The 13,538-nt window shown below is 48.6% G+C and overlaps 1 protein-coding gene and 1 long non-coding RNA gene across 2 annotated transcripts in view; one reads left to right on the forward strand and one right to left on the reverse strand.

Moving 5' to 3' along the window:
* Positions 1-12,337, reverse strand: part of LOC134008607 (VPS10 domain-containing receptor SorCS1-like) — a 31,016-nt gene extending 18,679 nt beyond the window's left edge. Inside the window, exons 1-8 of the mRNA XM_062448062.1 lie at positions 12,183-12,337; positions 8,300-8,373; positions 6,617-6,681; positions 5,189-5,307; positions 4,879-4,968; positions 3,200-3,379; positions 1,621-1,767; positions 141-243 (exon numbers count right to left, since the gene is read on the reverse strand). Coding sequence (XP_062304046.1) covers positions 141-243; positions 1,621-1,767; positions 3,200-3,379; positions 4,879-4,908 — 460 coding nt within the window. The 5' untranslated portion in view covers positions 4,909-4,968; positions 5,189-5,307; positions 6,617-6,681; positions 8,300-8,373; positions 12,183-12,337. The remainder of the gene's footprint in view (positions 1-140; positions 244-1,620; positions 1,768-3,199; positions 3,380-4,878; positions 4,969-5,188; positions 5,308-6,616; positions 6,682-8,299; positions 8,374-12,182) is intronic.
* The window catches only part of LOC134008608 (uncharacterized), a 117,123-nt gene that overhangs the window by 34,497 nt on the left and 69,088 nt on the right, over positions 1-13,538 (forward strand). The window lies entirely within an intron of this gene.

Here is a 13,538-nt window from a genome sequence, read left to right on the forward strand (position 1 = left end):
GACATTCACCGTTCCAAACCTAACCTTCAACATTCAAACCCACCCAGGCAGGCTTAGCTAAAGGTTGTTGGTGAGAAAACAAACAAGTGTCGTGAGCAAACTCGGGTATTTCCACCGACTTCATCTCCTTCTCCACCTACCTGAAGCCATGATGATTCCTGGAGCCGAGTCCTTACTGGCGATGTTCCCAGATGTGTAGGGGTTGGCGGAAACGTGGAGGTGGAGGTGGAGGGAACAGTACGGCTGAGGGGACAGAGATACACGCAAACATGCACACGCACACGCACACACTCACACACACACAGACACGCACACACACAGACACTCACACACACAGACACACGAACACATACACACACACGTGAGGAAAGCGATCAGTAGACGCCGACTGCAGCAGCCCTTGCTCATTAGACCATCGGCGTTTGCAAGAACACAAACAAACCGACACCCCATCGTACTACGTCTATTGGGAACGTTGACACACAGACTCCCACACGCTGGCACGGCCTAACCATTAATTCTGATTAGTCTAACCTTTACAGACACTAAACTCATTACAACACAGGCAAATGCCAGTGGCGCAAGCAATGTTGTGATGGGGTGTTTAAGGGTTTATTAAAAGTCAGATATTCCCTGACAAATGACTGTATAACACAGGACCGAGACGAGCTCCACGACTATGACTACTGTAATTAGTTTAATTCTTCTTGGGGTGTATTTAAGGATGCCGTCTGCTCATTCCTTGGATAAGGGTTGACATGGGTTGGTCTCAAACTAGAAGGACAAACATCAAACACAAGTACATCATTTGTTTTCGTTTACCTGAATGTTTACTCCGGACTAATTTGGTCTACTAATGAATCCCTGACTGCTTGAGGTGTTTTTCCGGACGTTTTGTAGCCGGTTATACTTTATTGTCATTTCAAATCTGCAGTCAGGGAAGGGGTAGAATTTGTTCGGAAACTGCATAAAAGCAGTTTTTACGGGAACCCGCCTAACTCGAGTGAGAGTCGTTTGGAGAAAGGAAATGGCAAAGGAACACACCCGACTCCAATAAACATCAGACTTCAGGCTCGAAAGTGGAGTTTGTTGGAAAACAAAAGGGAAATGGAAGTGTCTGTCTCCCGGAAACTGACACTTCTCTCTCTGTCTAAATGGGAGGTCAGCCCACTGGGCTGGATCAAGACGGCTGACCTTTTAGCGCAGAGGCCTGGGAGCGCTCAGCTCTGACGGGTGAGCGCCGCTCTTCCTGAGAGATCAACCCGCCGCTGCGGTTGGGATCACTCAACTTCTGACGAGGCCTCGCTTTGATGAGAGCGCGCTCTCTGTCTCTCCTTCTGGCTCCCGACTCCCTTCTCTCCTACTTTACTTGTTTTACTCTCTTGCGAAACCAACCACGCACGCACACTCTCACCAGTCCACGCACACACACACTCTCACCAGTCCACGCACGCACACAAACACAAACATATATACACACACACACCAGTCCACGCGCACGCACATACAAATGGACCCATACACAGACACAGAGACTCTCACCAGTCTGCGCACACACACGCCCGCACATAGATACAAAAAGACACACACTTATACACACACACACACGCGCACTCTCACCAGTACACAGTGGAGGCTGTTCCCCCTAAGGTCAGTGGTGGGGGCCTCCAGCAGCCTCCAGTCCCTCCCTCTGTTGTAGGTGATGCAGGTCTTCACCTGGTTCTCCACCTTCTTGTTAGCCAGGAACATCCCTTTGATCCCAGCCACCTGTGAGTACGCACCAAAACACAGACACCTTGGTGCTCCGGTGACGCTAACGATAGCTAATCACAGACAGACGCGCACTCCGTGTACCCTGCTGGAATATTGACCCTTTTTATATCGTCATATAAGTAGAACTAAGACATATCGTGAGAAATATTAAAAGCCCTTAGGCAATACGGGTAAACAACCCACTTAAGGGAATGGTGTCGACCCCCCCCCCCCAAAAAAAAAAAAACAAACAGCCTAAACAAGTTAAGCAAGACATGATTGATTGTGTGTAGATTTGAAGCAATCAGTGGGTGTCCTCGGTGAGTGAGACTGAATCCTCAGGGGCCTTACTGGGAATGAAAATGGATCATAGAATCAGGCTCTGACACATGAAGAAGTGTTCCTTTTCCTCTTCGATAATGACCAAATACTCAATCCTCCCCTTGGGGCAAAGATTTTAGCATACGCAATGTCTTGGGGTTAGTAACCCCAATCAAGATGACAATATGTGATTCCATCCCGGCAAGCCAAAGGATGTGGTTTGGCGCGCCGTCACCTGCACCTTAATTATTCAGGTTGCAGATATCTTTATCCGCGAGGCTTTCAACGATCCTCATACACTGTCAGTTTGTTTCTCTCCTTGCGTAAGGAGTTTGTGGATTCCTGTAACCTAACCTGACAGATGGACTGCAGTTCCCTAATGCCGTGGTGGGGAGCACAGGTTGCCTACCAACATCTGCACTTACTCATCTGAGAAAAGGAACGATCTTCCACCCTAAAAATATCGATAACCCCGGCTCAGCCCTGGCCTGTAGCTGTGGTGTTACTGTACGTCAGCAGATTGTGGCTGCTTCGTATTCATACAATGTGCCTTTTGGAAAATGGCAACAGGAGCGCTCTCTGGGAGTTTGTCTCTGAAATGACTTGAGAGCTTTCTGTTCTGGCTCACACATTGATTGCAGGTTGGTGTAACTCAATACGAGAGGCCTAATCTAGCCAGGGGAGATTGCCTTCCAAACAAAAATGTACTTGGCAGGTTTTTATCAAGGATAACTTCATAGGGAATCATGCATCAGGACTGGATACTTTGAGGTTGAAGTCTACGACTGGGTTCCATCTGTGGCCTCTTTGGAATTCAATGGCATTTAATTACCGGCACCTCATACAGGCTCTTTACTGATGACAGCTGATGTAAAGGAACGCAGCATTATGTAGCAGGCCAGAGCAGGCCAGACCAGACCAGACCAGTCCAGAGCAGGCCAGACCAGACCAGACCAGAGCAGGCCAGAACAGTCCAGGCCAGTGCAGACCAGGTCAGTCCAGACCAGTCCAGAACAGACCAGGTCAGTCCAGACCAGACCAGACCAGGTCAGGTCAGTCCAGACCAGACCAGACCAGGTCAGTCCAGACCAGGCCAGAACAGACCCCGTCTCCCAGGAGCGTGTACCTCGTAGAGGTCCACCATGACGTTCCCCTCCGGTCCCATGCTGCTGACCACGTTCTCCAGGGCCAGGGTGTAGAACACGCCGGCCGTCTCCGACACGTACAGGTTGTAGGTCTCGTTCTGGTTCCACTCCTGCACGGCGGCCACCACGCGGTTCTCGTCGGTGCTGATCACATGCAGGTCCTGGGGGACACGGGCACAAGGGCGGGGGATTGGCAGATTGCATCGACGTTTGTCGAACTCGAAATGTTTTGGGGGGGTTAAACGAAATGATGACAACATTTCAATGGGTTCTCGGTGACTGATGTTTTTGTGACGATGACCTCAAGGGGTTTCCGGAGTCACTTTTGAACCCTTAGCGAGTTGATCACAAGGTTGATCACGAGAGTCGCCTCTCTTTTGAGAGTTGTCGTCCTGTTTGCTCTGTAACATCTGACTTTTGGAGGATTTGAATAATTCAGCCGATACTCCAAATAACTCAAACAAATGATTGTCTAATCTACAGCAACCTCTCCCTTGATTAACAGTAAATACAACTGACATTCAGAATGATTTAATTTCCACCTAACAATCAAAGAGTGGGGAGCGGTAATGCATGCAAACAAGACAAGCAAGTTTTTACACAAGAGATGCAGTTGTGGTCCTAGTCACTACCCATTTCTCAAAGCGCCCCCCCACTGGACTCATTCCTATTCATAATCAGCATTAGAAATGCATAATTTACCTTTGCTACGCCGCCAAACAGATAGCCTCGCTTATTACCTTTAAACCGAGCTTGTTGGGGAAGAGCTAACAGCAGCTAGCACAGCAAGGTTCACACTGGTTGGTAGCAGGGCCTCATCTACCTCTGGCTGTGCCAATAACACACCTTGTGAGCAAGCAGGCAGCCTGGGGCTTGATTGAATAAAACATGTTTAATTTGACAACTAGGAAAGTGACAAGAAGGGTCACGAGTGAAGGAGTGCGTGCACACACACACACACACACACACACACAGTTGCAAAACACACACATTTGTGCATGCGCACATAGTTGCGCACACACACACACAGACTTGAACTTGCACACAGTTGCGCACACACAGTCACACAAACCTACCCCATCACACTTACTTGAGCAGACACGCCAACACACTTGAGCGCATACTCACTAAAGGCCTGCTTGGCATTACAATGCTGTGAGCCGCCGTGAAATGTTCCTGACCATGTCTCACTCACACACACGACACAGAGCTCTGCAAGCTGTTCCTGACCATGTCTCACTCACACACACGACACAGAGCTCTGCATGCTGTTCCTGACCATGTCTCACTCACACACACTACACAGAGCTCTGCATGCAGAGACAGCTGGGGTCCCTGTTCCTATAGCAGACTCGTAGCAGACACTTAATAATATTACCGTATGGTACTTAGAGGACTTAGCTTGCTTATTAGTATACAGTACTTTGAAAACATACATTCTGAAACACATGTATCTATAATGACTACTAGGTTCAGGAATGGTTAATAGAGCCAAGTTCAAGTCTTTTATTGTCAGATGACGTAATAGTTGACGTAATAGACGTAATAGATGACGTAATAGTTAATTCATGAAAATAAAAAAAAGTTGGAAATGACTTTCCTTTCCTTTACTTTATTAGTTTTTTTTTACTAAGTTTATTCTCTCAGGTCAGAGGGTTACCTTAGGCAAAGTGTACTTGGGCAATTTCATCGGAGTGAACGCGTCTCTCTTGGCTGAGACGTAGTAGATCACACGCCCACCAGTGGATACCTGCGCAGTCACGAAACCGTTCAACAGAAACATATTATTACACCTTCATCAACACACATCCATCTCCAACACAAGGAAATAACTCTCTGCACAAAGGCGGTGACGCATTCCTCCTCACACAGATTCTGTGATATTCCTGACTGTCATGTCGGTGCACAATGTCCGTCTTCCGGGCAGACAGTGCTATTGTGCGGCCGTCTGACTGGGCACAGCGTCCTACCTGGACAAACACGTACTCGTCCTGCACCACCAGGGAGTTGGGGTCGATGTATCCAGGAAAAGGCTTGCCCTTGTTGGCATCGGTGCAGTTCTGCAACTTGCAGGTGACGTACAGCGCCACTGTGGACAACCCCCCCCCCCACACACACACACACACAAACCGGGGTACACACACAACCAAATTACCACACAAACCCACCCACACAAGCACAGGTAAAAATATATATTTTAGGGGTCGCCGAAATAAGGTGTACAAGCAGACACACATGCACACTGACACAGATCCCCCCACCCCCCACCCACACACACACATACACAGCCAAGGATAGTATTAGCTGCCAGAGAGAAGGGCAGCCTTCGCCCAGCTACCATCTGCCCCTCGTATTAACAGCATCAATAAAGTGTCCCTTGCATCAGAGCCGAGCGGAGTGGATGGAGGGGGGGTGGGGGGAGGCAGGACCACAGAGGCCAATTGCTTTCTTTGCCTTCAATCGCGTTGCGGAGGGAGAGGCTGTCCGTGTGAGTTAGCCTCTGCTAACGGCCCGTCTGTCCCCATCCGCATGCACATGATCAATAGAGATGGCCTCCTACGGGGGCAGGCGGTGTCACCGGGGGGTCTCTGCGGCTGCCGCTAACTGGGTTTGATACCACCTCCCCCCCCCCAAACCCCTCCACCTCCCTCCAACCCACAAACCACAACCCCCCACACCCCGCCCCAGCCACCCGCCTCGTCTACGAGTGTGTTCTATCTGGGAGATATATGGATGGTGAGGAAAATCCTTTTTTTTCTTCTTCTTTTTTTTCTCATGAAGCTTAGAGGCGTTGTACAGCTTTCAGTTCGAGAGGTGCTTGGAGGGGAGATCAGGGTCAGATGTAAGCAGAGAAATACTGCTGGTGGTATTGGCTCCACACGTAATATATGGCTAAATATCTATTAACATCAATGTATTATATATTATTAATTACTGTTATTATATAGCAACATGTACACAATACATGGTGGCCTATTGTGTTTTTAATCTGGAATATAAGCGTAATTGTCGTGTTTTCATCGGACAGTTCACGGAAATGCGAGTCTGCATCAAATGTACGAAACTGTCCTGCAAAAGAAAACCTGTCAGTGCTTCTCGTTATCATTCAGGACGTTCAGCCGCATCAGGAAAGTCAATCGCTTCCAAAAGACATTCTAATGTATGCATTACTTTTCCTCAATCGTCACCCTGTGTCCCCGCACCTGGGCATTCCTTCCGTCCCCTCGCCTTAACCTGTCGTCTCGTCATCTTCTCATCCTTTTCTCCCCAGCCGCCCCCCTTCAACACTCCTCCGATCCACTCCTCCCGCTTTTATTTTGGCGTACAAAGTTAAGGGGGGGGGGTGGGGGGGGGGGGGAAACGACTCGAGCTGAGACTCAAGGAAATCAATTACTCACGTCCTTCAGATATGCTGGTTTCCAGGTGGATCAACCCGGGTTCTTTGTCCAAACCGATTTTCGACCTGTGAGGAGACAAATGGGTTTTACAGACGTAGATAAGCCGCCCTCCGTCCTGCCTGGGGAAGGACGGAGAGGGTGAGGGTGGGGGCAGGGCACACGGCATCTGGTCCCCCACTCTCATCAGGGAGATGGCTTTGCTACGGTACCCGATAAATCCCTCGCACATTGTGTAGCCACGGCAGCCGTCGGGAAAAACGCGGGAAGCCTCGTCCTCGGCCCCGAGACGAAGCCTTCCGCGTCCGTCGCGTCTGCGCGTCCGAGTGAAGACGCGGAGGCGGCCGCAGGTGTGGCGCGTGATCGACTGCAGCCTGACTGTGAGGCCGTCGACGGCCCTCGGACCTCACGGAGCAGAAAGCTTACGCTTCTCTATCACCGCCTTTCCAACAGATCGGCGGCCGTGTACCCTGACATCGTTAGGGAGCGGGAAGTCATTGATTCACTCGCCCGCAGAAGCCGGCAGGAGCGGCGAGCGGGCATTTAATTATAACGCCATGAAAAATGTATAAAAAGGACTTGGGAATCAGAGGAGATGGCGAAGGATAAGCACCAAGCAGTGAGAGCCTACAGCCTTAATTATGACAGTTATTGGCAGTATTGGTAATTTCCATGATAAAACGGAGCTCCGAGTGTAATGACCTACTTTTCGGTCCCTTCATCTCTCTCATTACAAGCTTCTTCGTTCTTCGTTCACTAATCCAGGTGAGAGGAGGACGATAATAAAACACATGACAGCATCGTCGTACGTTTCAGGGTAGAGGGGGAATAAATAGCCCCTATATCTGGCTGGCTGGTTGCAGAAGGTAATTGCTGGGTTGACAGGAGTAATATAAGCCATCTCAAGACATGACGTCTTCGTTCAGTTCGCAGGAGTCAGGTCCAGGTTTGGGGCTTCCGGACCCTTCTACAAGCCCTTAGTACCTGGTGGACGCCCCCTGTGCCAAGTTTTCAAGGTCCCCGAACAGCCCTCTAGACTCCTCCACGGATCCGTAGCAACCATCACTCCTAACTGCCTCAGCTTGTTATCGTTTTAACATCTTTCCAGAGTAGCTTGGAGATGAAACGATTTTTTGGCTTGAAAACGAGTCGTTATATCGTAAAAAAAAAGAAAGGAACACTCAGGAACGGTCTGGAAAGGGAGCAGGGGCGGACAAACCGATACACAGGAGGACACCAGAGCAGAACCGAGGCCGCTCCACTGTCTTGTGTTCGGTCTAAGTTAGAACAGGGATGGAGAGCCTCAAGGAACATGAAAGGCTTGTGGAGAAAAACCCTTTTGATGAAACGGAAAAGTTTAAAGCTGACTCATTACACACGCGGGAGTCTGAGCGGTTAGGGAGTCGGGCTAGTAATCTGAAGGTTACCGGTTCGATTCCCGGCTCTGCCAAATGACGGTGTGTCCTTGGGCAAGGCACTTCACCCTTCTTGCCTCGGGGGGAATGTCCCTGTACTTACTGTGAGTCGCTCTGGATAAGAGCGTCTGCTAAAATGACTAAATGTAAATGCAACAAGCCTGACTGCTGTTGGATTAAGGGTGGCACAGATGCAAGTGTAGCGGTAGATAAAACAATGTAGATCCGTGGTCTAATTCTTTGTCCTGCTGCCTGACAGTGATTTGCTTACCAGTAGAATCGGTTGGGGGCCACTTTCTCGTGCACCAGTTGCCACCTTCTTCCAAACTCCACGGAGCTGTAGAGCTGTGGAAGAAGACGCAGCAATTAGACCTGGTCATCTTTGTTATACCGTGTGGTAATGATGTCAACACTTTCGGTGAACCCTCCCTCTTCCGTCTCTCTGACACAAATAAACAAGCACCCCGCTCTTCCAACACACACACACACAACCACGCATTAACACACACACACAACCACATACACAAGCGAGAGTGGCGGTTCAACATGAAACGGTAGAGGAGACTACGGAGGCTGATCGGTGTCATCGCGGTTGAAGGAACGCTCCACGCGCTAACAACAACCTAGAACTAAGGAGCGAGGGGGGGGGGGGGTGGAGGGAGGGGGTGGAGGGAGGGAGGGGGTGGAGGGAGGGAGGGGGTGGAGGGAGGGAGGGGGCGGACAGGCACAGCAGGGGAGCTCCACACCGCGGGTGGTCCACACAAAGCCATTGTTGGCTAGTCTGCACAGCGCATCAGCAGGTTGCTGAGATATCACAATCTCCTGATGCTAACCTCGAGATGGTTACAGGGAGGATTTGATATGGGAACAGAAGAAGTCTCATTTAGGGGTTGGGGTGTGAGGGGGGGGGGGGGATTTCACCGCACGACAGAGTAATCTTTGAAAACCGTGAAATGGCTTTTATTTTCCTCTGTGTTTGAGATTTTCCCGGATTTCTTTTTACTGTGTTGTCTTTCCAATTATGATACAGTGGAACAAGTGATACAGTCTGTGTATGTAGTTCTTTGAGGCTTATATACTTTATTGACTGTTCCTTTGCCCGAAAGGGTCAGAAACTTGTCGGGGTGCTTATTTGATTGCCTTTTTTTTAAACCCCTGCGAGGGCAAATGACTCTTGATTTACAGGCAGGTATCTAATGAGGCGTGAATCCAGTTTCAATGTTTTCGTTTGGACTTTTTCCCATTTTAAACATGAGCGGCCATGCAAAGAAAGTAAACATTATTATATTAGCTACTAACTCAATTGGGATGCCGCTTGTTTATATTTGTTTATTTTCTGTGTTTATTTACGTTTTCCTGAAGGGTGAAGTCAAATCCTTGGGTATCAGCTACAGACTCTCTCTACTAATAAATGCCTGATATTATTTAGTCAGATTAGCTAAATTAAACACAAACAAAACGGCAGTAGTGTCCATTTCAGCTGAAATAACTAGCAAGCATATGGGCTTCCGTGGCAGAATATAGTCAGTGCAGGTTTATTAGGTGTCACGGATAACACAAACCAACCATATAAATTTCACATGCAAAGTTTTTGCTGCCTAGAGGCTATTCCCCCGTGATAGTACACAGTATAAAAGGTTGTAGCCAACTAGCCAAGACCATGGAGCAAGGATACAGTTTGCATACCGGGGCAGCTGAATATGGCTCATATATTTGTATATATATATGTCAGGCGTGGGTGAGGAAACAGTGAGTGTGCTGAGATATGGCTCTGGTGCCGGGCTGCAGAGAGCAGACTGAGGTAACAAATCACTTTGACTAATCAACTCCCACCAACACAAGGCTTGCACTTAGCCGGGCCAAGTCACTGTGGGGGGGTGGGGGGGGGGGTATAGTATAGTATGTGAGAGGGAGAAAGAGGGGAGAGAAGGAGAATGGGAAAGATAGAGAAAATAGGAGAGGGAGAGATAGGGAGGGTAGAGAGAGAGAGAGGGTTGAGCGAAAGAGAGAGATAGTAAAAATGGGAGAGGGAGAGATAGGGAGGGTAGAGAGAGAGAGAGGGTTGAGCAAAAGAGAGAGATAGTAAAAATGGGAGAGGGAGAGATAGGGAGGGTACAGAGAGAGAGAAACGGGGGGGGGGGTGGAGAGAGAGGAGGGGAGTGAGGCAGACTAGAGAGTTCTACCCTGAAATACGTACTGCTCTGCCCTACGGGGTCTCTCAATCTACGAATGCAGAAGAGTGGCTCGGAGGGGTGGAGGAAATAGAGGCAGGGAGAGGGAGGGAGGACTGGAGGGAAGGAGAAGAAAATGAGAGAGAGTGAGATACAGGAGAAGCCAAGATAGTAAGCGTGTGTGTGTGTGTATGTGTGTTGAGTGTACTGTCTTGTGTAACTGTGTGTGTGTGTGTGTGAGCGAGTGACAGAGAGAAAGAGAGAGAGGTGATGGGGGAGGGGGGGGGGGGTTGAGGGTGCCAACATAAGTGAATACTCTATATTACAGTTTCCCTAGTGTTTCATGGCCAGGTGCATTTTAGAACTTACCAGAATCTCCAACTCCTTGCCTCAGGAGTAAAAAAATGACAAGAATCAGTTTCATAATTCATCTAAGATGAAGCATGAGCCCCGAATGAGCACGGGTGCAAGGAAAGCATTTTATGAATGCTTATTGCCCATTCTGAAAATGGCAATACATCCCAGTGTCTGACGCTCACAGGAATATATCCCTCCTATTTTCTCATTGCTTCCTCCTCTGCCACACAGATAAGCAGAGAGGGTACAAGTTCTGGGTAAATTGTGAAGTGTGCTTGTGGTCGTCTCAGCTGGGGCAGTTTATCACCTCTAAATTTCAATTGATCAAGTTTCAATAAATATTAAATGTCCACAATGTTCAAATATTTGGAGAAACACAAAGGCTTCTTGTTTAAAGGTCATGATTAAGTCAGTTTGCTACCTACATAGCTAGCTAGAAGGGGTGGACAGATGGAAAATGTCATTTCAGTTTTGCTCCGTTCTAACTAACATGCTTAAACACATCCAGAGCCGTATTTTAATAGGAAAACCATGACCACACATGGATATACTGAACATACACCTGTGGGTGTGTGTGTGTGGGTACCAGCAAGGCTGAGGTCTCAACATGGCGGTCTGGGCTCATATCCTGCCTCAGCTGGGTTCAAATCATAGAAATCGAAATTGCCTTTCGACCTAAACAATTACCGTTGCCTGGTTTGTTGTGAAAAACCTGTGCACGTTGTTCTTCAGAGAACGATCGACAAAATGTGCAGTTGAATCTCTTTTGCATTGGATTGCGGTGAAAGAGAAAAGGGGAAGGACATGTGTAGGAAGAATAGGAAGGTGTTTGCAACCATTATGTTGTCCTTCAGCACTGTTGGTGTTTGCATCACTATAATATTTTGGGAGAAAATTGCAGTTCAAGGTTTAGGGGTTTGTGCTGAAAGATGCATTTACTCGTACTTCAAATTCCCCAAGTGTCAGCCATTAAAACGGTGGTTGTTTGAAAGGGGCAAAAAGTTACAAGTTTGGAGCGTAGTCGACTTTGCCTGTTGAACACGGTTCTTTGTGTACACCACTCACTTTGAATTGAAGGCCAATGAGAACACTTGATTTAAACATTTAATGATGCTATTCATTTACTCCCGTTTAGCCTCTCTCACTTTATCCCTCTCTGTCTCTCTCTCTCCCACACACAAACACACACACAAACCCCCCACCGTGAGTCAGGTTTTGGAGTCTAAGTGGTGCCTCGCAGTGTCACCCTCTCTCTCTCTCTCTCTCACACCCCGGCGGCCTCAGTGCCCGGCTCCTTCTGGTGTGTGACAGAGGCCAAGGCACGGAGGGCCTCCCTCAGCACAGACACTTGTGAGGAAGTGTGTGTGTGTGTGATGGGCCCATGAGGGCCAGTATGCAAGCATGTACTGTCAGTGTGTTCCTGGGGCTAGGGTCTGAGTGTGTTTATGTTAGTCGGTGTGGCTGTCGTCGTTCATGGCATTCTTCGTTCATCGTGTTAATGTTCACAGCCGTGTGTTTGTGCGTGCTGCGAGTGTCTGTGTGTGCAAGTGTCTATGTGTGCGGGTGTTTGTGTGTATGCGTGTGAGTGTCTGTGTGCGTGCGTGCGTGCCCCCTCCTGGCTCCCACCTTCTGGTCGTGGCTGTAGGCCAGGATCCAGTCCTCCTGCTCGGGGTGGAAGAGAAGGCTGAGGATGTAGAAGCTAAGGCGGTACTTCTGGTAGCTGGCCCCCTCGTCTGAGCTGATGAGCAGGCTGCTCTCAACCTCCGGGTCGGTCAGCAGCATGATCTGAGACGGGGGAGGGGGAGGGGGAGGTAGAAGGAGGGAGGGAGAGACGGGGGAGGGAGGGAGGGAGAGGGAGGTAGAAATATAAAAACGGAGAGAGGAGAAAGGATTAGAACGTGGAGAACAAGACAGAGAGATAAGAAAAGGGGGAGGGAGGGAGCTGGAGAGAGATGAGAATATTCAAGCCCACAGATTGAGAGACTGAAGGATAAGTCAGAGAGCAGACCATAGGAGACGGATGAAAGGGGGGAACAGAGATAGAGGGCTACAGAGAGGGGAACAGAGATAGAGGGCTACAGAGAGGGGAACAGAGATAGAGGGGCATAGATATGGGGGGTTGTGAGGCCCGAGGGCCAGACACAGGAACACACATTTCGACCATGGCTTATACAGGAAGCCACACATTGTACGCATCACAATCGAGCTGAAACTTAAAACATTTCTCACATGTGAATGTGTAGCTTTAATTATGTTTTTTTTTTAAGAAGAAGAAGAAGAAGAAGAAAAAATTATGTTGGGGGTCATGGACAGTACACATGCATCAGTGTAACTCATTTAGGGGCCTGGATTGGAGCGCTTCATCTCCGCTCACTGTTATCACACCGTCATTAAACATCTCAATTATTAATTTGGGTTTCACTGCGCTTGGTGTTATCATGATCACAGTCGTACGGGCACGTTTTGATGTGTGTGCGCGTCTGGGTGGGGGTGCGCGTGCTGTGTGTGTGTGTGTGTGTGTTTCTCTCCTCTCCATCCTCCATTGATGTGCAGTCAGGCCTAGAAAGTTCTAATTTCCCACGAGCTTTGTTCTTTTCTTAGAGGGCGGCCATTTTGGTGATTGTGCCAAGTTTGGGGAAGAAAAAAAAAAAAGAATCTAAAGATATAATCTGCCGAAAATATAATTGAATCAGTGGACCCGAACTGTTACAAACTCCTTTCTTACCATCAGATGTGTGAGGTTGAAAGAACATCATTTATAGGAGGAGTGTGCGCGTGGCTTAGAGTGTGTGTGACTGTCGTTAAAACTGTATTTGTGGCAATAATGAGCAAAACACAATCACCCGTGACACCCATGTGCCCTCCCCACATGGGTGTCACATCATGTTGTTGTGTGTTGTGTATGATGTATACATGAATATATAATGTAGGTCACGTGTAAATGTATTCCTGGTCGATGTACAGAGGGCCTGCATGGGCTGT

This window comes from Osmerus eperlanus, chromosome 22, assembly GCF_963692335.1.
Source record: "Osmerus eperlanus chromosome 22, fOsmEpe2.1, whole genome shotgun sequence".
Classification (NCBI taxonomy): Eukaryota; Metazoa; Chordata; class Actinopteri; order Osmeriformes; family Osmeridae; genus Osmerus; species Osmerus eperlanus.